General features: G+C 36.6%; 1 protein-coding gene across 1 annotated transcript in view; it reads left to right on the top strand.

The window, feature by feature from the left end:
* The window catches only part of LOC121429584 (UDP-glucose:glycoprotein glucosyltransferase 1-like), a 46,624-nt gene extending 24,385 nt beyond the window's left edge, over window positions 1-22,239 (top strand). The window contains exons 20-37 of the mRNA XM_041626687.1: window positions 841-1,053; window positions 3,537-3,668; window positions 4,436-4,537; window positions 5,071-5,207; window positions 5,452-5,637; window positions 7,588-7,638; window positions 8,370-8,508; window positions 9,009-9,167; window positions 9,653-9,738; window positions 10,135-10,219; window positions 12,858-13,111; window positions 13,377-13,461; window positions 14,034-14,143; window positions 14,999-15,232; window positions 17,258-17,372; window positions 18,185-18,301; window positions 19,822-19,990; window positions 21,424-22,239. Of these exons, the coding sequence (XP_041482621.1) occupies window positions 841-1,053; window positions 3,537-3,668; window positions 4,436-4,537; window positions 5,071-5,207; window positions 5,452-5,637; window positions 7,588-7,638; window positions 8,370-8,508; window positions 9,009-9,167; window positions 9,653-9,738; window positions 10,135-10,219; window positions 12,858-13,111; window positions 13,377-13,461; window positions 14,034-14,143; window positions 14,999-15,232; window positions 17,258-17,372; window positions 18,185-18,301; window positions 19,822-19,990; window positions 21,424-21,449 (2,400 nt within the window). The 3' untranslated portion in view covers window positions 21,450-22,239. The remainder of the gene's footprint in view (window positions 1-840; window positions 1,054-3,536; window positions 3,669-4,435; window positions 4,538-5,070; window positions 5,208-5,451; window positions 5,638-7,587; window positions 7,639-8,369; window positions 8,509-9,008; window positions 9,168-9,652; window positions 9,739-10,134; window positions 10,220-12,857; window positions 13,112-13,376; window positions 13,462-14,033; window positions 14,144-14,998; window positions 15,233-17,257; window positions 17,373-18,184; window positions 18,302-19,821; window positions 19,991-21,423) is intronic.
* The last annotated feature ends 2,130 nt before the right edge of the window (window positions 22,240-24,369 follow it).

Genomic DNA, 24,369 nt, shown 5'->3' with positions numbered 1-24,369 from the left:
CTTTTTACACAAAATTGTGATTTTTAACAATTCTGGGTCTGACATGCACTTCGAAAATGTGTTGTAATTTCGGACTTGCAAACTAGGGTGCTTCAAATTTGGTCTCAAAAGATGTGCAAGACTTTAAAGCAAAAAGTCACTAAGCAGTGCGTTCAAAAAAATTTGCATGGCGGCGTAGGACGAAATTCGTCAAATTCACCCACCCCCAGTTAAGTACGGGTTAAAGGTACGGAATTCTTTCAAGATAATTGGCTGGTGGTTAAACTCGTAATTATGCATTTAATATTATAACACATCATAAAACCAGACCCAAGTTTTGAGCTTAAAAAAGTGAAAGACACTGTCTCAAAGCAAAATGGAAGGTTTCTCTGAGTGCATCTAAGAATCGTTATTTACGCTTAGATTTCAGATTCTTGAATAGAGAAAAACTACACTTTTATTCTGCTTAGAGTCACATGTACTGCACATACTATTACATGTATAGGACTATCCACGATTCTTTTGCACAAATATTTTAGCTTCTCTTTGTCATGCTATGAATGTGATAGGATTTGAAGAGCAATCCTAGAGATGGTTGATGTCAGTGTCCTCATCAATGTCCTTGGCAATGTCAATTTCGTTTTCAATATTCTTCTCCATGTCAATGTCCTTGTTGATGTCATTGTTATTTTCAATTTCTTTGTCAATTTCCTTGTCCATGTTAATCAATTTCCTTTGTTGACAATGTTGACCGTCTTCTTTTGGTTACAGTGTACATTTGACATATTTCAGTAGGTCATTATATCTTGTGTCATTCATAAAATGATATAAATGAGTGTATTTTATATTTTTGGTGTGCAGAAAACATCAAACAATGTAAGACTGGGGTTGGTCTACAATGCCCCACTTCCAAAGGATGGTGCTGAAGCCTTCTGGCTTGTTAGGGCCATCCAAGCTGCTTTGGAGACACAGACGAGGAACTATGCCAAGAATTTCATCTTTAAGCTCCTCAAGGAAGAGAATTTTAAGAGCATTCAAGAAGGAACAAAAACACCCCAGGACTTTGAAGTCAATGTAAGAAATTCAGTGTGGTACTAATGATGTGATGATGATTGGGATAACAGTGACAGTAGTTGCGATGATGATGGTAATGATTATGAAGATGAAGATGATGATGATGATGATGACCATGATGATGATGAATATGTCGATTATGTATGGTTGTTTTGGTGGTGATGGTGCTGTTGCTTAAGCTTTTTCGATATACCGGTATTAGTAATACCGTTCGGTATGAAAGTCATACCGGTATGGATACCGCCGTTGAAATTTCAATACCGAAATACCGTCATACCAAAAGTTGAAAATATCATACCGGTATTTTCTTCTGTATTGTTGTTTATGGGTATTTATACAGTAAAATTAAGCCAAAACAATAAGCTCTTTGGCTCTCTCAACGTATTTAACGAAATCAGAATCCAATAATCTAACCTCGAAATGAATACATCGCCCCTTAACTACTGTCTGAGCTCCGTTAGCCGCTGCATAAGGCCTCGGCCCCACTGCTACTGATACTGGGCTGCATGTCGCCCGCGCTCAGCTCCATGCACTCGACACAGCTACAGTAAACAACAAAGTCGACCGAGACGGAGAGCATTTCACGAAGAGTTTTTTTCAGCAAACAGATTTGCTTTCCGCCAATCACATGCGAGGGTTTTCTAGCTTGTAACATCCCTCTACACAAACAAAATCACTGACAAAACTCTTTTTGAAACACTCCCTAGCCTGCCTTTTGACCACGTGGTGTATTGCGGGCTTCAACAAAGTATCAACCTTGGCTTGGGGCGTTGACAGACAAACCACAGGGATTAACGCTTGTTTTTTCTTTATGCAAGTTTTTTTTCTCGGACTGCTCTTAACTTGTATCAATGGGAATGTCCACTGAGTTTTTTTTTTTTGGGGGGGGAGGGTGCTGTGCATTGACAGACAAACCACAGGGATTAACACTTTTTTTTTCTTTATGCATTGTTTTTTTTCTGGACTGCTCTTGACTTGTTTCAATTATGACAAGTTTACTTTTATACTATAAGCCTGCTACAAAAATCGTCTGACCCCCCCAAAAAAAATAATAATAAATAAATACATAAAGAAAAAAATACATTAATGAAATAAATCAAATATGAAAATAAAAAAGACAGAAAATGCTGATAACATTAACAGGAAAAATATGTTACGCCATCCTTCTTTGTTTATTTTGATCTGTGAAGTGATCGTAAATGTAAGAAAGTGGCTGAGAATATCTGTGTGATTTGTGATGGGTGTTGTATCCGTTTTGTGCATGTGCGGTCATGAATAAAATAAAATTAACTATTGGATTGATTGTAATTTAAATTTATGATGGTCTCGTGGTGTGATAAGATGTTGATCAACTAAAATTTGGCATGTGTGAAAAATGAAATTGACAAAAAAGAGGGGAAGATCGAGATTCGGAGAAGAGGAGGATGTTGATTGTTCGTGGTAAGAGAGGGGTGGTGACGGGGAGAGAATGGGCCGATGGGAAAGAGAGAGTGAAGAATTAAGGGGCTGGGGAGATAAAGAAAAACAAAAGCAAGAAAAAATTAGTGAAAAAGAGGCAGCCGGGGGATAAGAAGTTTAGGGGGGTTCACATTTAGACAACGTGGAGATTCACAAGAGGGGGTTCAACACAATGGACATTTATAAGAAAAGTTATTTACGAGACGTCAAAATTTGAGGTCAACAAACTTTGAACCTTCGAACACGATGTGAGTGGTAAACAAAAGGGGCGAATCTGAATGTGAATGAGTGGGGCCAGATCGGTGAAGGGAAAATCACGCATATATCCTTAACATTTTTAGCAGGGAATTTTGGTGCTTGGAAAAGTTAGGGCATGTACACACGTTTAGCAAAGTAAGTAGCAGTGAGTTTGTGCGGTGTAGCATTTGGCAACTTGACTTATTGATTTCGTACCATGTGCTTGCTGAGATAATTTTGCACACACATGCACAGGTAATTCACAGCTCTCGTTGGGGAGAGAGCATGATCGTATAACTTTTGGTAAAGAAAGAGAAAGTTTTTGTCAATGAGAATGGACCATGCTGATGAGCATTCCTCAGCTGACCACAAGCATCCCCTCTTTATCCGAGGCCATATCAGGGCTAAACAAACATTGGACACTGCACAATAAATTGGGAATTTACTCGGTATTAGTCGGTATACCGGTATTGAAGCTATTAGTAATACCGGTATTGAAAATATCAATACCGAAAAAGCTTACTGTTGCTGATGTTTTTGGTAATGATGATATTGAAGATGATGATCTTGATGTTAGTAATGGAGATGATGTTGAAGATAATGATGATGATAGATAACAGTGACTATGATAATATTGATGATGATGGCGATGATGAAGTTGATGACGTTGAAGATTTGGAAATATCTTATATGCCTGCTTGTTAATATGTCATTTTCTTTTGTCTATGTATCGTAATGAGTCAGAAGTATTGATTAAATTTAAAGTCCTTTTTGCTCTTCCTTTGTAGGGCATGGATATGAAAGCCTTTACTGAAGCTTACAACAAACATCGCAAGTCATTTCTAGAGAATCATAGGGCCTTTGCTTCTGACGTTTTAAGTCTGGGGCTAGGAGACAGAGCCATCGTAGCAAATGGAAGGGTGAGGTCTTGCTATTCATTCATTTTTTTTGCTGATTCCATGACATTTGCTCTGGCAGCAATTGCTCCAATCTGTATAACACACACTATGCGAATGTCCAACTTCAACCCTGCATTTAACACTATACCCTACCCTAAAACTTAACCTGACATTGCAACCCTAACACTAACCCTACATCTAGATGAAATTAAGCCTGGAGCAATTGTCGCAGGAGTAATTGTCTTGTCACCTTTTTACGAGCCACCCAAGAACTAACATCGAGTTGCCACGGAAGGTTCTCTGTAAATTGGAAAAATAGTAATTTGGTCTGAAAAATTTAGGAAATACCATCTGGAAAGATAATTCTTCTCCTTCATGCTGTAAGAATTGAGTTCAATAAGAAATGAGATACAAGAGTGTCTTTGACACCATTTTTTTTTCATTGAGAATGCACAGTGTGCACATCTTATGCTTCAGTGAACTGCGAACATGTTTCTCCTTAGTTCTTAAAGCTCTCGCAGGATTTCTTCTGCATTCAATCAAGTAGCTGTGAGAGTTATTGTTGGAGCAATTTTGACAAGTAATATATCATTTTAAAAGTTTGGGATGTGTTTTTTTTTTCAAACTCAATGAGAAGCTCAAAATTACTTTTTTGGGACTTATTGAAGAATATATTTGCTCGAGCATGAGTTTACCATTCTGGTATAAATTAAGAGATATATATTTTGTGTGCTCTTGCAAAAAGTGCTACATGCATAATAATTAAACTTATTACTATTTTTATGCAGGTATTTGGACCATTTTCTCCTAATGAGCCTATAGAAGTAGCTGATTTTGAGCTTATAGAAAAATTGATCATGAGTAATTCTGCTACCAATGTGAAAAATAAGGTAAGATTTAAAATTTTGTATGATTTTCACATATTTTTTTTTCTGATATATATATACCTGATTTTTTTCACCAAAAGTAAAGACATAGACTCTTGCAATATTTTTAGCATTTGAAGGTAAGTTAGAAACTGTGAATGATGAGTTATAGCTATAAATAGTGCTATCATAGTCAATGTACATGTACAGCCATATTTTGATTTCATGCATAAATTGAAATAATTCATAGATAATGAAATAGATTTTGTGAAATTTAGAGCTATGTACCCCTATACATAACATCATTTTCTACCATTATGCAAATGTTTTTTCATTGTGATCTCATAATCTCAGGCTGAGATCTGTAGGGACCTATTGCCCCCCCCCCCCTTGCCCTTGGACTGACAAGACACCTCCCCCCAAAAAAGGGGGATTAATAGAATTTTTCTAGTGAAAATTATGGCTTTTTACATGCAAACTTGGTCATAAACTCCTTATATGAAAGTTTGAAATTTTAAGCTGAAATGAATGAATTTCACTTTTTTCCCACCAAACAGCTGAAGAACGTAATATCTTCCAAGGACAAGAAGAAAGACTTTGCTAGTGATATGGTGATGAAGACAGACGCTTTACTAGCATCTAGTTCTCAATCTGATTCAAGAAAAGATACTCAATATTGGAAGAAAAAACATAGGTTTGTAAGCTGTCATCATTTGTGCGTTTCTTGATAAAAGTGCCGCCAACGTTCACTGTCATTGGAGGCTTTTTAGTGGTTTATTTTTCTCCTGAATTCATATTAGATAGCATCGGCTGTGAGTTAGAATAAAAAAAATCAAAGTATTGATCAGTAGAACCATTTGTGAGTTACAAGATTCATGTTTTTAATGTATTGCTAAAACACTCTTAATAGATGATATGTTTTATTTTCTGTTTTGCAGCATGATGAATATTCCACCAAGAAATTCTGACCAGGCTAGCTATGATATTGTGGCCGTCTTGGACCCCTTATCAAGGGCAAGCCAGAAGTGGAGTCAGCTTCTTCATGTGCTTCACCAAGTGTTAAATGTGAATATCAATATCTACATGAACCCAAGGGCACAGCTTTCAGAGCTTCCTCTAAAGAGGTAAGTACCCACCTTTCTCTTGCTGTGTCATCCTAGCCTATTTAGGAGTCATGAGACCTCAGTTGATAGAGCAAGAGTTTTGGATTCCGTAGATAATCAGATAATAATATACAACATTTATTAAGCGTGTAATACGCATTGTTTCTGAGCACTGGGTACATAGACAAATAAGTACAAGTTGAAGGTTTGGATAGAATCAATTAATTACAAATTAATATAAAATTAAGAATAGCGAAAACTAAAGGGAAAATGCATGGAGGATAATTTAACAATTACATGGAATAATGTTACAAATAGCAAGAAAATTTGCTACTGATTAAAGAGAAGGTTTTCAATCTAGTCTTCAAAAAATGTCTGGGCTTGGTTCTCACTATTTGCTCTTGTGCCCTCTGGTAGGGCATTTATCCTCATTACCGTGTCGCTGGAGAGGACCTTAAGCCATGGGATCTCTGGTTGCTTGCTAACAGGCATTCAACTTGTTATAGCAGTCGGATGAAAGTCCTCACCAAGTTCACATCCAATCTTAAACTGTGTCTCAAGAAGAAACATGCTCTGTGTTGAAAACACAGAATCCAAAATCAAGCTCAATCAGATGGTCTCTGCCTGATTCAAGAAGACGCGAAGGAATTGCTTGAATTTAGCTTTGGGTAGAGATATGGCATATCAATGCAAGAGGACCTTTCAAATTTTACTTTGATGCAGAGCTGTCAAAGATTGAAGTATTGACTAGAAAGCATGCATTTTAAAAGGGAGTCTTAAAAGATATCCGTAAAGAGATTCATCTGATTGGTAGAACTCAAGTAAAACAAATTTTAGTCTTTCCACAGTCAATTTTGTTTTTATCTTGTGAGCTTTCACCTATTCGTTCTGCAGGCTTCTTAACCCTATATAGCCGGGGGGGGGGGGGCCTAAAAGGCCCCCCCTCGACATTTTTCGCGATAATTTCAAAATGCAAAAAAATAATACGCTGAAATTTCATGACTTTTTTCTTTCACATCTCCCGCACATTTTGAGACCCTGTTTGCAAAAATCGGGGGTACACTTGCAGAGATATAGCACATATTCGTGACCAATGTCACCGAAAATGGCAATTTCCATTGACTTTTGTGTGTACAATGTATGGGTTTTACAAGAAATGTTGTCAGATGAATGTTTTTTTCTGTTTTTTCCTCACATAACTTTCTTTTGGGCTATCACCAACTATTCTAGATTTAAAAAAAAAATAAAAAATAGAGATTTCAAAACAAAGAAATACATAATAAATCAAAAACAAAGAAATACATAAGAATTTGGAAACACAGAAGGAAACAAGAATATTATCGAGAAAAATTAGCATATGCGCATAATTAATTACTATTATAATCTAATAATTATACAATTTCAATACAGTTGAGTGAGCTGTCTTTTAGATTACATGACTGGCTACTAACATGCTTGATTCCATTGCATTTTCTCAAAAAATGGGGGGAAAACTACAAAAAAATGAAAATTCCTTGAAAAAATTTGAATATTTGCATAATTAATTAGATAAATAAAAATGATAATAAATATCACAAATTTGACAACGCATTCTTGTAAAATACATAATGAGACACCCACACACCAAATTTGGTCGCAATCGGTCGATAAACGGCCGAGATCTGAGGGGGGGGGCTAATAGGCCCCCCCCCCCGGGCTATGCAATTTCAAAATAGCCCGGGCTATATAGGGTTAAGACTAGCGCTGACTCGCCGTAGTTGGGGTAGCATTGCTATTATGAGGAAGCCTGCAGAACGAGTAGGCGAAAGCTCACAAGATAAAAACAAAATAGATTGTGGAAAGACAAATTTATTTTTATATAGTCTTAACAATTGACCCTATTTTTTCCCTCTTTTACAGCAATTTCTTAAGGCCTGATGAGGATGACAGCAACATTGATATTTATTATGCATTTTCTTTTTTTTTTCACAGTTTTTATCGATATGTGCTGGAACCAGAACTGGCCTTCAGGGTGGATAGCAGGTATGTTTATTCATTTTCATCTCATTTTCAAGAAGTGTATGCCTTCTCTTTACTGGAGTCATTAGGTTTTTGTGTCGTCTATATGTCAGTCTGTCCTATTTCTGTTCATTCTGTTTTCGTTCTCACAATAACTTTGGAATCATGACAGACCTTGGTCAGGTTGTAACTGTTTGAGGTCAGCACCTAATGTCTTTATAATCTGGCCAGGGGCCGTCTTTCAATCAGAGTGACGTGGGTTCGAATCCCAGCCATGGCATGTTTTTCTTTTGCCAGAAATTTACCCATATTGTGCTGCACTCTACCAAGGTGAGGTGAATGGATACCTGGTAGGATTTATTTCTTGAATGATTTAGCGCCTACGATGGCTCAGCTGCAGCCGGGGTAGTAATACATGTATGATACTAAGTAAAGTGCAGTGGAGTATATGCAATTATAGTGGCTGCACTATACAAATGGAACATATTAACTATGAGAGGCCAGCAAAGTCAATATCTAAAATGCAAATTTGTTAAAAATATTTTTAGATATGATGTTTATACATACACTCATCCTTCATTTGAAGATTCAGTGTGATTCTCTTTGTTCACTAAGAAGATTGTGCAAATTTCCTGTTGAAGAAATAATGTTGTGGATGGATTTCCATACAGTTGAGATTGATTGGATCAATCAGTTGAGATTGATTGGATCAAGATATATCTTCATGTTATCTATCTTTGTCTTTTTGTGATTAGTTTCACTGCAGGACCATCAGCTAAGTTCCTAGACATGCCCTTGGACACCTTACTCACCATGAACTTACTCACCCCAGAGAGCTGGCTTGTTGAATCGGTTAGGACACCTAATGACCTGGACAACATCAAACTCAGTGAGGTCAGTCTCATGTTCATGTCTTTTTAACATCTGTTGTAGTGACCATTCCCTATGTAGAATATATCATTTGAGTTGAATACATTGAGAACAGTTGAGGCCTTCACTATGGAAGCTTAATTCTAACTTTGTATAGACTTTATCAGTTCCTCATTTGTATACCGACCAGGATGTGCTTATAACTGTTTTGTGAAATTTAGCTAATCTTTAAAATGTCATTACTTCCTTACATGTATTTACATCTGATTTTGATGAAATTTTCAGTATTATGCTTGTTGGATCATTCTCTTTTTATTCATATCAACTTTTTGTTGGGGAGGACTTGTCCTTTAAGGCCTGATCATTTGTCCCATTGCGATATCTTTATTTAGCATTTACTCGTTGGGAATATTGCTTCGGAAAGAAGTCAGCTCAGCCTCCTATACATGTAAGCCTTCACTTTACTCTTAGCACTGTTGCATTTAATGATCACTGTATATGTTTCATTCTCTCTTATTGATTAGGTACCCGGTGGAATCCTTGCCGAGTATGAGTTAGAGTACTTACTCCTTGAGGGGCATTGCTTTGAGCAGAACTCTGGACAGCCTCCCAGGGGCCTTCAGTTCACCCTGGGTACCGTTACCCAGCCTGTCATGGTGGACACCATTGTTATGGCAAACTTGGTAAGTTTGGTGGTGCCTCTTCAATAAAGCAGGCATGATACATGCATTCTCCCATTGGAATTCTGATTTTTTTTTCTCCACATTTTGTATTTTTTTAATTATTTTTTTCTTTTTTTTTACATTTATTTCTTATGTGAAATCCTTTGCCCATGAACATTCTGTTTTTACAACTTTTCAAAGTCAAATGATAAAATTATTATGCAGACTCACCTTGAAAATCACTTTTGATTTAATTGCTTTATTAGATGGGTGTTGCGGTGCTCAATCATCATCATCAATCCAAAGTTTTAAATCCGATTATATCACTGTGAACGCGGGGGTGGCTGGGTTCACCTCACACTCACAGCAATCGTCCTTACCCCCTCCCTCCACTTTGCCTGGTTCAGTGCATCCGCCACCCTCAACCAAACCCTCCTACTCTTCTCCACTTGCATCTTCCGTGTCTTTTCTGGCCAACTTATTATTATTGTTACTTTTGTTTACAGGGTTATCTTCAGTTGAAGGCCAACCCAGGAGCCTGGTTGTTGCGTCTCAGACATGGACCATCTTCAGATATCTATGAGATAGCAAGGTAAGCCTTATTTGTTCAAGTTGTTGAAATAAAATTGAAAGGTATTGTAGTTATTAGAGAAAAACAAAGAATTAACAGAAATATCTAACCTTAGTGTGGTTAATGTAAAAAAAAAAGAAAGGAGATAGAAAAAGAGTTCCTCATATCCTCCTCACCTTTTTCTTGGGTCACCACACAAGTCCTGTCCACTAAAGAGTACAAGATCAGGCTTTGGTGTTTAAAACTCTCAGGCTTGAAGACACTATATAACTCTAGTAGGAGACCAAAAGGTGTTTCAGGCAGTGTCTTCATTCCTATTATAGCCCATTTCTTTATGGTTACCTTGCATCATCCTATTCCTCTGTAAAAGCTTTTTACGTCATTTGTTTTCTGCTTTTAATTTTTTCTAATACGTAGTCATGAAGGCACAGATTCCTCTGAAGGAAGCGAGGAGGTGCAGGTCGTTATGAGCAGTTTCAAGGCTAAGATTGTCAGGATGAAGGTAAGAATTTTTAGGATTATTGCTTATTAAGCTCATGATAATAATGGTAACTATGACAACAGCTATGACAGTGGCAAGGATTTTAATTAGGAGTGAAAGTGTTTTCACTAGTGCTTCAATGACAGTTGAATAATATAACTGTTGTACTTGTGTTGATGTACAGATAGAGTATCATGAATCCAATTCGATCAGGTCATTGTCATTTTCTGCACAACGCTGATTTGCCCTAAAAATGGCTGTAAAAACTGGAAGACAGACAAACCTCAGAATTCATGCATGCATGCATTTTCCTATGTGCATCAGTAAAGAAAGAACTTAAATAAAAATAATGTAAATAAGAAGCATGGAGTAAGGACAAAAATTATTCTTTTTACTGATTAATTGAAACAGAAAATTTTTGTCTCACCTGCATAGCAAAGTGAGACTATAGGCGCCGCTTTTCGACGGCGGCGGCGGCGTCAACATCAAATCTTAACCTGAGGTTAAGTTTTTGAAATGACATCATAACTTAGAAAGTATATGGACCTAGTTCATGAAACTTGGCCATAAGGTTAATCAAGTATTACTGAACATCCTAAAAGAGTTTCATGTCACATGACCAAGGTCAAAGGTCATTTAGGGTCAATGAACTTAGACCATGTTGGAGGAATCAACATCGAAATCTTAACCTGAGGTTAAGTTTTTGAAATGTCATCATAACTTAGATAATATATGGACCTAGTTCATGAAACTTGGACATAAGGTTTATCAATTATCACTGAACATCCTGCGTGAGTTTTATGTCACATGACCAAGGTCAAAGGTCATTTAGGGACAATGAACTTTGGCCGAATTGGGGGTATCTGTTGAATTCCCATCATAACTTAGAAAGTTTATGGATCTGATTCATGAAACATGGACATAATAGTAATCAAGCATCACTGAACATTTTGTGCAAGTTTCAGGTCTCATGTTTAAGGTCAAAGGTCATTTAGGGTCAATGAACTTTGGCCGAATTGGGGGTATCTGTTGAATTACCATCATAACTTTGAAAGTTTATTGGTCTAGTTCGTTAAACTTGGACATTAGAGTAATCAAGTATCAGTGAACATCCTGTGCGCATTTCAGGTCACATGACCAAGGTCAAAGGTCAATGAACTTTGGCCGAATTGGGTGTATCTGTTGAATTACCATCATAACTTTGAAAGTTTATTGGTCTAGTTCGTTAAACTTGGACATTAGAGTAATCAAGTATCACTGAACATCCTGTGCGCATTTCAGGTCACATGACCAAGGTCAAAGGTCAATGAACTTTGGCCGAATTGGGTGTATCTGTTGAAATACCATCATAACTTTGAAAGTTTATGGATCTGATTCATGAAACTTGGACATAAGAGTAATCAAGTATCACTGAACATCCTGTTCGAGTTTCAGGTCACATGATCAAGGTCAAAGGTCATGTAAGGTCAATGAACTTTGGCCATGTTGGGTTTTTTTGTTGAATAACCATCATATCTCTGTAAGTTTATTGGTCTAGTTCATAAAAAGTGGACATAAGAGTAACCATGTATCACTGAACATCTTGTGCGAGTTAGAGTAGTATTCAAAGTCAGCACTGCTGCTATATTGAAATGCGTGATGCAGGTGAGACGGCCAGAGGCATTCCACTTGTTGGTTCTCTACTTTTAATGTGAATATTCATTAAATGGAATTCTATTGTACATTTTCTTTGACAAAACAGAATTTCCATTTTAGATCATGTTTAAAGTGGAATTAGGGGTTTCCATAAAAAAATGACAATTCTTTTTTAAACGCAAAATTACTGTTTGCTAAAAGAGGCCTGTTGGAATTTCACCGAATGTGAACACTTGCATTGTGACCCTGATGTCATTTTATTTGTGTAACAATTTTCTGAAATGGATTGAATGTGATGAGTCGAGGTAAGGTAGGATGGGGTTGATTAGGTGGGATAAAGTGAGGTAAGGTGAGGTTGAGTGAGATAAGGTGATGAGGTCAGGTCAGGTGGGATGGGGTGAGGTGAGAATGAGGTAGGGTTGAATGAGGTAAAGTGATGAGATGAGATGGGGTGGAGTTAGGTGAGATGAGTTGGGGTGGGGTGAGGTGAGGTTGAGCGAGGGAAGGTGAGATGAGGTGAGGTAAGGTGGGATGGGGTGAGGTGAGATGAGGTGGGGTTGAATGAGGTAAAGTGATGAGATGAGATGGGGTGGAGTTAGGTGAGATGAGTTGGGGTGGGGTGAGGTGAGGTTGAGTGAGGGAAGGTGAGATGAGGTGGGGTAAGGTGGGATGGGGTGAGGTGAGATGAGGTGGAGTTGAATGAGGTAAAGTGATGAGATGAGATGGGGTGGAGTTAGGTGAGATGAGTTGGGGTGGGGTGAGGTGAGGTTGAGCGAGGGAAGGTGAGATGAGGTGAGGTAAGGTGGGATGGGGTGAGGTGAGATGAGGTGGAGTTGAATGAGGTAAAGTGATGAGATGAGATGGGGTGGAGTTAGGTGAGATGAGTTGGGGTGGGGTGAGGTGAGGTTGAGTGAGGGAAGGTGAGATGAGGTGGGGTGGAATGGGGTGAGTTGTGATAAGGTGATGCACTGAGATGAGGTGAGGTGAATATATCACAACATTTACATGAAAATTATTTTTACAGGTGAAGAAGAAGCCTGGTATGCAGGACGTTGACCTTCTCTCTGGTGATGGAGCTAAGGAGGAGAATGGTGGAGCAGGAGGAGGTGGTGGAGGAGGAGGACTCTGGAACTCCATCTCAAATTCGATTTCTGGTCTCACCGGTGGAGGATCAGGAGGAGGAGCTAAAAAGGGTGCAGAGACCGGTAATGGGGACCTGGATAATCAGCTGAATATCTTTTCATTGGCATCAGGTCATCTCTATGAAAGATTGCTTAGGTGAGGGTACTTTGGTGCGCAAAGTATATGTGTGTGTTTGTATGTGGCTGAGAATCCTTGATTGTAAGTGAGTCAGTGAATAACATTTATTTCATGAAAAACTTTACTAATGACTTTCTTCAATCTCCTTTGTACAACAATGTGTTCCCCATTGTTACATTGTGAATATGATTGACAGCTACATGTATGTATCATGATAACCATTCTCATCATTAAAACTTTCACTTTCTTTCTTTTTATTCATGTTTTTTTTATTTGTCTCCAGAATCATGATGTTGAGTGTTCTCAAGCACACAAAGTCTCCTGTCAAATTCTGGTTCCTCAAAAATTACCTTTCACCTTCATTCAAGGTAAATATGTTACAATACAATGTTATTTTTGTTTGAGCTCACTGCACACTATTTTTTATTATGAATGGCATTTTACATTCAAATCAATATGGATATTCAAATGAGCAAAATCATCTTATTTGGAGTTCGGAATAAGGCTTTAGTACAAGCCTTGTATGTTGCCATTGTTATAACTGATTTTGATTGACTTTCAAGCCATACTGTCAAGGTACAGTGGTTTCCATGATGGCAATATTGACAATAGTTGCTACTCTTTATGAAACATGCCCCAGGTTGGCTGGTGGGCTGATAAAACCCTCATATCTCAAAATTTAAATATGTTGAGGTCAGCTTTATAGAAAAGGCTGTAACTTAAAAATGTAGCAATGGTGTCAGCCTCATATTGTCTGAAAACAGTCTCCTAATACCTGTGAATAACTCTTTCAAGGCAAACCCAGCTTTCTACTGTTATTACTCTAAAATCTACATATTCTGAGCTGTCATCAAGATGTTTAAATTTTAACAAGGTTTTGTCAGCCCACCAGCACATTCATTCATTACAGTGCTCATTCTTTGTCTTCTCTCTGTAACAGGAAATAATACCAGAGATGGCTAAGGAATATAACTTTGAATACGAATTAGTTCAGTATAAGTGGCCTCGGTGGCTCCATCAACAAACAGAAAAACAAAGGATGATATGGGGGTGAGTATCATATCCTATTAACTGTTGAAGTGGATCCTAATCAAATGATTGGCTGAAATTGATCACATGACCCCTCAAAAATTTGCTAATGACTGGTAGTATTGACTAGTACTAGTGACTAGTCGTGGTTTTGAAGTTAGAATGGTTTATCAAATAACAAAGATCCACATCTTTATTCTATAAAACAACATAAAACATATCGTTTTGCTGTAAGTGTACACACACTGAACCTAATTTCAAACAGTCCAAATGCTCTCGGCTGTGCCTCAGACGTGTTAGGACTGTTCCAAAGGTACCTCGGGTAATTCTTACTAATGCCATCAATGACTTGTATTATTTGTATGATATCTTCAGTTTTGAAGTTTCTTCAAAATGTACAGTCCAATGGCCCAGTTTATAAAGATTTATAACTTGTATGGTAAATGCTTGGTAAGTGGTAACAGGGCTGATGTCAGGCAATCATAATCAAGGTTTCCATGGTAGTTACAATAATTATGTGAATTACAATTAATTACGAACTTTTTTTGTGTGTGAAATGGGTCCCTGTTTCTCATCCAATGGAAGATATTGCAACCACACCGAAGATAGCTGACAGGAATAAACATACGTGGGACAGTGAACTATTGTTGCTTGGAAAAAGGTCAGACATCTGACTGGAATAGCATGCTTATTTCTCAGCAATGTCGTCCAGAAATTAGGCAAATAATTTGGCACATCAACAGGTCATCTCATTTACATTTGTTGGAACATAATTTTTAAAATTGTTACCACAAATACCGTATCATTAGTTTAGTTTATTCAAGCTCTCCTCAGAAAAAAAATATTGAACCATTTTGTTTCATTTTACTTTTACAGGTACAAAATTCTTTTCCTTGATGTTTTGTTCCCGCTCAATATCAAGAAGATCATATTTGTGGATGCTGATCAGATTGTAAGGGCAGACATGCAGGAACTGGCTGACTTTGACCTCAAGGGTGCGCCCTATGGCTATGTGCCGTTTTGTGACAGCAGAAAAGAGATGGATGGTTTCAGATTTTGGAAATCAGGATACTGGGCAAACCATTTAGCAGGAAGAAAATACCACATTAGGTACGTCATCACCTTGTTTTGGCAGTATTATTGTATGACTTCATGTGCATTCAATTTATGCATATTATTTTCATACTCTTTTTATTTGTTTGTCTTCTTTAATCAATCTTTCTTTTCAGCTTTATCAATTTTGCTCTTGATTCATCCAGTTGTGGTTGTTTGTGTACTAATACACAATAATTATTCATAATAGATGGAGAGGATTAATAATGATAGAAGAAATGATACATGCTCTGAGATATGCTTTTGCTTATTACATGTATGTTATGTACAAACATTGCACACCATGCGATGTATAAACAAAAAATTGTTTGACCTTTGCACTTTACATTATACAATATAGTCTGTATACTGATGTTAATATTATGTGACTAGCCATCCCGAAAACTGACAATGAGTCGCTCAATATGAATTGTGAGATTTTTATTGAGTTTAAACAAGCACATCCTGAGCTTTAAATGATATATGATTTGTCAAACTTGATCAAAAATAACTCACTCAAATACTCGATTGAATGCAGAGAAAATAAAGTGAGATCTTCAGAAAATAATGAGAAAACTTCTAAAGTTTGGGGTTCACTCAAGCATGAGATGTGCACACTGCAATATCAGTGAAACTTCCTAACAGTCCTCAAAAACTTTTGTCAAAGAAACTCTTGTATCTTGTTTTCTATTCAACTTTACAACTCGAAATTTTTACAATATAAAGATGAAGAAGTACTCCTTCAGACAAGCTAAGTTTTGAATTTTGGCTTTTTGAAGACCAATTTTGTATTTTGGCTATTAACAGAGAATCTTCCCTGGTGACATATTGGTGGTTTTGGTCATTTATTTTGTTGTGCTGTGCTCGCATTAAATTTGTTGTAGTTGAAGTTCAATTGAATTTGAAGTGTGAACTTGAAAATGAAATTACTCTGGGGGGGAGGGGTAGGAAGATAGGACATTGTTTGATTGCCTACTTTTACTTATGACACACATACAGAAAATCCAAATAATTGGTTAAAACGTCACTAAATATTGTGCTTTAATATTTTACAACCCACATTACATGTATATTTTGGTTTTCTTTAATTCTGTAAACAATGATGTAAAATTACATGTACTACAGATTTCAAGTTTTTCATATTTTTTCTAATTATCTCTGTCACTGACGTTTGTGATATGTGAAATGTTCTTCATTTACATGTAAGCTGAATGAATGCAGTTATCACAAACAATAAATTCAGGAAAAAGTCTTTAAAATCAATCTTATTTGTCCCAATATAATCTTAGGTCTAGATTTGGTTTAATCAAATCTCATTCTGGAGTCATGAAATCTTAAGCTAAAAAACAATCGCACTGAATATTACCAATACATATAATCTCATGTGTGAGGAATTATTATTATTGCTTGGAGCAAGATCAGACATGTGGTTGAAATTCCTTGCTTGTTTAAAGAGAAATTCCAGTAGTTGCAGTAAACACTGATTTCATGAGAAAGTCTGTAAAACCAGGCTTAATTGTCAGTATGTCATCGAGGATGAAGATCTGGTACAGTTACATAAACTGAACTTTGTGAAATCTTGAAATCTACGCTGAAAAACGTTCACACTGAAGATCACCAACACAGATAGGCACACGTGGGACAGTGTATTATTATTGCTGGAATAAAGACCCGACGGAAGTGACCGAATCCGCGCTTATTTTGCTTATTTCTCAGCAATTACACAATTTCTCCCAGAATCCTTTGGCACATATTTTTCATTCATACAAACAGACACTTGGGTGGTCATTATATAAGATTCTGTAAAAAGTCATTTTGAGATCGTTACCAAAACTGGAATTTATCTTTAAAATCAAGCTATAACATCAATCATAATGTGTTCCACCCTTAAAATTTCTACCAGAATGATGTGGCTTTTATTTTTAATGTATGCATACAAACTCTTGTGTGGTTATTTTAGAAGATTCTGTTCAAACTCATTTTGATGTTGCTACAACAACTGGCATTAATCTTAAATTTCTTTTATTGTTTTCTCTTTTGTAGTGCCTTATATGTGGTAGATTTAGTGAAGTTCCGTAGAATAGCAGCAGGTGATCGCCTGAGAGGACAGTATCAAGCTCTCAGTCAAGATCCTAACAGTTTATCAAATTTAGATCAGGTAAATACAGTATCATATATTCGCAATCTAATGTGGTCAAGATCCTAGCATTATTTCAGTGGCTTAACCCCCAAAAGACTGGGGGGGGGCTGATTCAGCCCCCCCCTCGACATTTTTCGCAATAAATCTGCCGTGCAAAATTTTTTGACCTAGTCGCTCGCTGAATTTTTACTTTCAAGTCTCGCGCAACTTTTGAGACAAAAATTGTGACCCCGGGTACGGGGTTCCGAAATCACGCAACATTTCGTAAGTTCATGGTCAAAATAAAGTCCCTGACAATTTCCATTGAAAAAACAATAGAAAACAAAAAGTCGAAAAACAAAGAAATACATAAGAAATTTAGAAAACAATATAATACATAAGAAAATAAATGTGTTAAAATTTTTTTTAAATAGATTTGATCAGATGCCTATCTAGAGTATGTGAAACAAAAATTTGCATTTCAAGGGCATTATTTTATTAATTAGAGCAAACTTATGATTTTACGCATAAAATAGCATGATTAATGAGACATGAGATTTTTTGCAGAATTTGATGTTATAGTTTTGTAGATAATGCCATGGGTAACGTGTGTGCCAATTTTCTTCGCGATCGCGCAATCGACGGCCAAGATCATAAAGGGGGGGCTGAATCAGCCCCCGTCTTCTTAGGCGTCAAAGTAGCCCAGTCTATTTAGCGTTAAAACTGTTATTGTAAGTTTGTCATTGTAACTAGTTTTATGAAATGGATCCCTTTACACCTTCTTTGACTCCCACCCATCCAAGGATGAATATTAATTAATCTTTTCATTTCTTCCCATGTTTCATTTTCAGGATCTACCTAATAACATGATACATCAAGTTGCTATAAGGTCGTTACCTCAGGAATGGCTCTACTGTGAAACGTGGTGCCATGAATCAGAGAAACCTAGAGCTAAGACAATAGACTTGGTGAGTTTATTTTGTATTTTTTACTCATTGAAAAAAAAAAGTTACTATCGGGTAGATTTGTGACCTTTCACCCTGAACCCAGGCACGGATCGAGCCAGTTAGGGGCCGTATAGTTTTTGCACAATAGCCGACCTCTCAGAACTATTTGTCTAATCTGGCTGGATCTGCGCCTGTGACCCAATAATAGGTAGTTTTTGCATTTACTATGGGGAAAACTCTTTACAATGCATCGATTCCTTTGAAAACGCAATTAAAATCATAATGGAAAGCTAAGCAAATGGAAAACTAAGCAAAGATTTGCACCGAACAAACAATTGCAAATATGTCAGCCAGTGTCATAAGATTCTGATGTCTTCCTGCCCCAGGGGCCTGTTTCATTAACTCTTCATGCGTTATGTTCGCATTATTGCACATCCATAGGCGTGTTTCGTTCACATTTTTGCACAACCTCACATTTCCCATAGACGTCCCATTGTTTTTATAGCCTGGCGTTTATGTATACCATACATGTGTACCGATCGATTGCGCGTGCACCGATCGATCGCGCGTGCGACATTAGTTTAGCGTTCAACGGATTATCGCAGTTTACAAATTACAGAATCGTTGAGTTTTCCCCAAAAATCAATACATCCTGATCACAGCCAGGAAGTTCATTGAAAAAGGAGAGGAGAAAATCAATAAAACCCTCCTCACAAACAATACCATGGCCAGGTTTATTGTTAGGAGTCTGTGACTCATGGCATGAATGTGAATGAGACCCTTTCAATGGAGTACAGTACCTTGACCAGGCAAAAATTTACTCTCTTATTTTCCACTATATATGGGCTATTTTTATCAGATTATCATGATTTTGGTATCAATACAAAGCTTATGTAATGAACAGTCCAAGTGGATAAATAAAAATCATGCCACTAACACAAGAACCAAAGTAAAGGGGGGGGGTAAATTTTGTTGGAAGTATTAGGAGAAAGCATTTAGAAAATGTAATTTACTATACATTTTTCCATAATTTATCCAATAAATTTATATACGATAAGAAAGCCCAGGAAACACTCTACAAGTTTGCTACACAACATTTTCTTTCAAAATGATCAGATAAAAAGTTATGGCACTCTAAATAACAGAGTGTATTATACTGCGTAGAGGGGATCACTGCTAAAATAATGCAACACACAGGGGGTTTACAGGTGAACGCATGAAGAGTTAAGGACTTGCAACTGTTGTAACTTTACCCTAATGGCAGCTACCATGGAAAACTTGATTGTGATTGGCTGCTGAGCCCTGTTACCACGGTAGTCTCCATTATGGCAAAGTGACTTGCATTTTCAAAGGAATTGGTGTGTTGTAGAGAGTTTGCTTAAAAGCAAACTCCCATCATTTGTCGTTTTAGAGACAATCATACACACAATGAAAAGTGTGTAAAATTGTGCCGTGTAACATCAGTTACCGTAAAAATGCCCATATATGTATATATGTTGCATATTATTATAACTATTTTTTTTTTTTTTTATATCTTTCAGTGCAATAATCCCCTTACAAAAGAACCTAAGCTTACAGCAGCAGTAAGGATAGCACCAGAATGGGTGGACTATGATAATGAAATCAAGAATCTATTAGAGAAAATAGCTAATGCCAGCCAAGAAGAAGAATTAGAAGAAGAAATTTTTGACGAACCAGATACAGAAAAAGGTGAGTGGTCATGGAAAGAGAAAATCCACCCTGACAAGTTGATTTCAACAAAATACCGAAAAATTATCAGATATACAGTGTCTGCAGGATTTATGTATACACTGTAAATGAACAACACTATATATAAATGGGGAAGTTCAACCCCGGACATGAAATAACACTTTTAATCCTGGCTATCATAAAATCTAGTGAATTGTGAATCATATGAAAGTATTACCCCTTTTCACCTTGTTGCTAATTGTGACCATTTGTGAATTTCTCAAATGCAATGCATAGGCCTATTTTCTAGACCGTGCTGCAATCATTGAAGTGTCACTCTGAATGCTCCATTTATCAGGATTTATTAAATCACGATGAAACAACATCTTGTCATATACAAACCTTCATATATGTATTCCACTTGGTATCTGTTTTTGTCCAGTGTATCGTGTATTACGTGGTATTCAAGTCGATACTTTGCTTTACTTTTACTCTGTATTTTGCTGAAGTAAAATATTTACCCATCTTTGGCATTCCATTGTCTTTTTTGGCGAAGTATTTTGCTTTAATCTAAGTCTGCCCCCTACCTGGCTTAAAGGAAACCAAAACCCAAGAAGAGAAGCAATCTTATTGGACAGAGTAAAATGAGAGGAACAATTTATAAAAGTTTCATCAAAATAGGTTATGAAATAAGCAAGTTATGGACGATTAAAAAGTCTTGTTTTACTTACTATGTGGATCCTCAAATTGGCAAACGTGCTTCAAAATGGCTGATTTTGTAGACAACTCTCCATTTGTTTTGTACACATATTTTCCAATTTTCCCCTTTATTTTACATCTTTCACATTAACTCCTCCTGACCTTAACATATATGGTGTGGATTATATTTTCCCATGACATATGTTGTGCTCAGAAGGAGGCAAGATTCAATTTGAAAGATAATGAGGAAAATCTGAAAATTTGTGTACAAAACAAATGGAGAGTTATCCACAAAATCAGCCATTTTGAAGCACGTTTGCCAATTTAAGGATGCCCATACTAAGTACAACAAGAGTTTTCAAACTCCCATAACTTGCTTATTTCATAAACCGATTTTGATGAAACTTTTTAAATTGTTCCTCTCATTTTACTCTTTCCAATAAGTTTGCTTCTCTTCTTGGGTTTTGGTTTCCTGTAAGTGTGGCTTGTGTGCAGTTTATAAACATACATACATGAACATGTTTCCCAGCCATACATAATGCACACGGATGGATACATACATTGCGCATTATTTGGCTTTATAAAGTAAATTAATTATATGTGATGTAAATATGAGTTTAAGCATTTTGCTTAGCTGAGTAAAATACTTAACCTAATGAATACTTTGAATTGAATAGTTGCCCAGGTTTATTTATGTGCAGTATATAACATGCATTTAACATATGTGGGTATCTCTCTCTTTACTATTTTTTCAGATACACATGAGCACATAGATTTATGATGAAAGCTTTTCTTAGCATATCTTCTTGATGGGGGAGTATCTTCTAGGATAACCTTGAAACAGAACTGAGCACAACCTTGTTGCTTCGTATGGACTTCATCTTATTTAATGGAGTCAAACCTGCTTTAGCGACCGTCTGTATAGGACCACTGTCTCTGAGGACCATGGACCCGTCTTACAAAGAGTTGCGATCAACCTCAACTACATGGATATCTATCAATGTCATAATGTTTCCTACAGGAAATTTGCATAATGTCCTTTTGAAAACAAAAGAGCATCCCTTATTGTTAAAAAAATGATGAACATGTGCATATTGATTATATCTAGAGAGGAACAAACATGCATTTTAAATGTTGACATTGCTGGCTTTCCATAGTTGTGGTTGATCGGATCAGTTGCTAGTCTTCATAAGATGGGGTCCAGGAGATTGATTTCCTTGGTATTGTACTTCTCATAGAAATGTGTACTAAAGGAACCTGTCCATAAAGATCACCTATAAAGAATCACTTCCTACTCTTCCTTGGGTGGTCTTTAGGTACAGGTTTTACTTCATAATAGGAGCCTGTTCATAAAGACTACTGTTTCCCTTTAGAGGTCTTTATAGACAGGTTTCACTGTACTATTAAAAAATAAAGTAAAATGATATTTGCACTTCATGGTAGTGTGTGCATTGGTTTGGATAAACTCCGAAGAATGGCTTATTTTGCTGAACCAGATTGGCCCGAATTCACAAAGGTAGTTTTGAAAACCCACGGTTGAGTCCATGGTTTATGCATATTTCCTGTATAAATTATGCTTATTTTACCACGTATATTAAAAAATGTCCAATGCTGATGCGCGCTTTTGTCACAGTGCTCCAAATTAACGCCTGTTGCCGTGGTTATCCACGCTATTTTACTCTTCAAAGAGTGGACTCATGAATAAAATAGCATATCTAACCATGGTAACAGGTGTCAATTTGGCGCACTGTGACAAAAGCGCGCATCAGTATTGGATAATTTTTATACACGCGCCAGATATGCGCTAAAGTAAGCGTAATTTATAGAGGAAATCTGCATAAACCATGGATTCAGCCGTGGGTTTTCAAAGCCACCTTTGTGAATTCGGACCATTGGCTGGTAAAGCTTGATGAGTTTTACCAGACGTTCATGGAGTAAAAGTTGTTACATTGTAACTCATTTTGAGTTGGATAAAAACAAATGATGGTCATAATATAAACAACTCAGCTCACAAAAAAACAGATTGAGCAAACATGGACCACAGGCTCCAATGTAATGCCCCAGTTGCTCTTATACATGTATTATGGTATTTCAGATGACATACCATTCGTTGGTTTCAAGTCAGTTTCATCAGTGTCACTAAGTTAGTAGCAGTAGCAGTAGCATAAGGTATGAAGGGATATTTGAAAGATAGTGAATTTGAAATTGCACTTGCAGGATTTGACTCTTTACAACCAATAGCCTACCAGGGGTACTCATACATATGAAAATGATTATCAAAAGTGGGTGAGGAAAAAAAGAATATCTCATCTTACTGTCTTTAGGAATTTTACCTCAAACCATAGAAATGTTATAATACAATATTGACTGCTTATGAGGGCAATAGTAAAAAAATTATTGCCCCGAACTGATCTTGAGACTATAGGCCTACTATTTTCCTGAGCCTGAAGTTCGACGGGAAATAGTAGGCTTAATAGACTCAAGATCATTTATAGATAATGGTTTTTATCATTCCCTGAATATTAGTTTTATATACTAATCATTTTTTGACAGGGCAATAGTAAAAAATATTGCCCTGCTCAAATCATGCCAGTCAGTATATGTATTTATGAATCTTCAGGTAGTATTCTTACTGATCAGGTGCTACATGTATTTATTCATTTTGTGAATAAGAAGAATTAATCACTTACCACCCAATCTCCTAGAAATATGTTCTGAATCAGCACTCTTTATCACAAAGATAAACATTAAGTCTACTCAAATCAAATCCAGAATATAGTTAAGCCCTAATATCTATATAGTTTCTTTATCAAAGGTGTTGATAAGAATACTAAAATCTTTAAAGAAATATTTATCTCTCTATTTGGAACATGAAAATGATGAGGGGCCAGTAATGTGGAAGATTTACTTTCAGTTGAGTTTGAAATGTGGATAGCTTGATGGCATATTATTTTCAGTGTTCATGCAGAATTTGACACCATTTGTATGTAAATCACCCGACTAGAATGAGATTTATAACCAGCATACATTATGTAATGCCACTGGAAATTGCCTGTATGGTAAAAAGTCTTTGTCTCACTAGTTCCCTGGCCTGGCAGTTGCCTAAGGCTATAAACCAGTCTTGATCATAGATTCTCACTGATACATTGAGTTTTCTTTCCCCATAAAATAAATCTCTATTACAGGTATGTCCAATTATATGCTTTGCACGTTTAGTGTCAGAATATATTCCACTCCCCATTAAAACTGGCACCCATATGACTAAGCTAGTGAGCGATTGTAGTTATTCTAAGAAATACCCCCTTTCTATTTCTTTTCTCCTTGGGAATTATTCAACGGTGTATATAGAGGGAAATAGATTTATATTGTGTTGGTGAGTGTAGTTACATGTGAAATGTAATGATCCAGTTCATGCTTGGTATAATTGAAGGTCTTTGGGAGCTGTCAAAATTGTCCATGTGTAATAAGAAATGAATGTGTCAACTTAGAAAAAAAAAAGAAAATCTTGAATCAGTGTTGCCACTATTTCATATCAGAAATATTGCTATATGAAATTCTTTGTCACTAACGACTTGCTATTCCATGACATCAGTAGCTATGGTTCATTATCAAAGTTTGAAGGAAAAATAAAAAAGAGGACTGCTCTGTACATGTAGTTACTAGTTAGTGATAGCTTGCATGTGATATTGACCTTTATCAAA

This window comes from Lytechinus variegatus, chromosome 16, assembly GCF_018143015.1.
Source record: "Lytechinus variegatus isolate NC3 chromosome 16, Lvar_3.0, whole genome shotgun sequence".
Taxonomy (NCBI): Eukaryota; Metazoa; Echinodermata; class Echinoidea; order Temnopleuroida; family Toxopneustidae; genus Lytechinus; species Lytechinus variegatus.
This window is presented reverse-complemented; position numbering and strand designations above follow the sequence as displayed.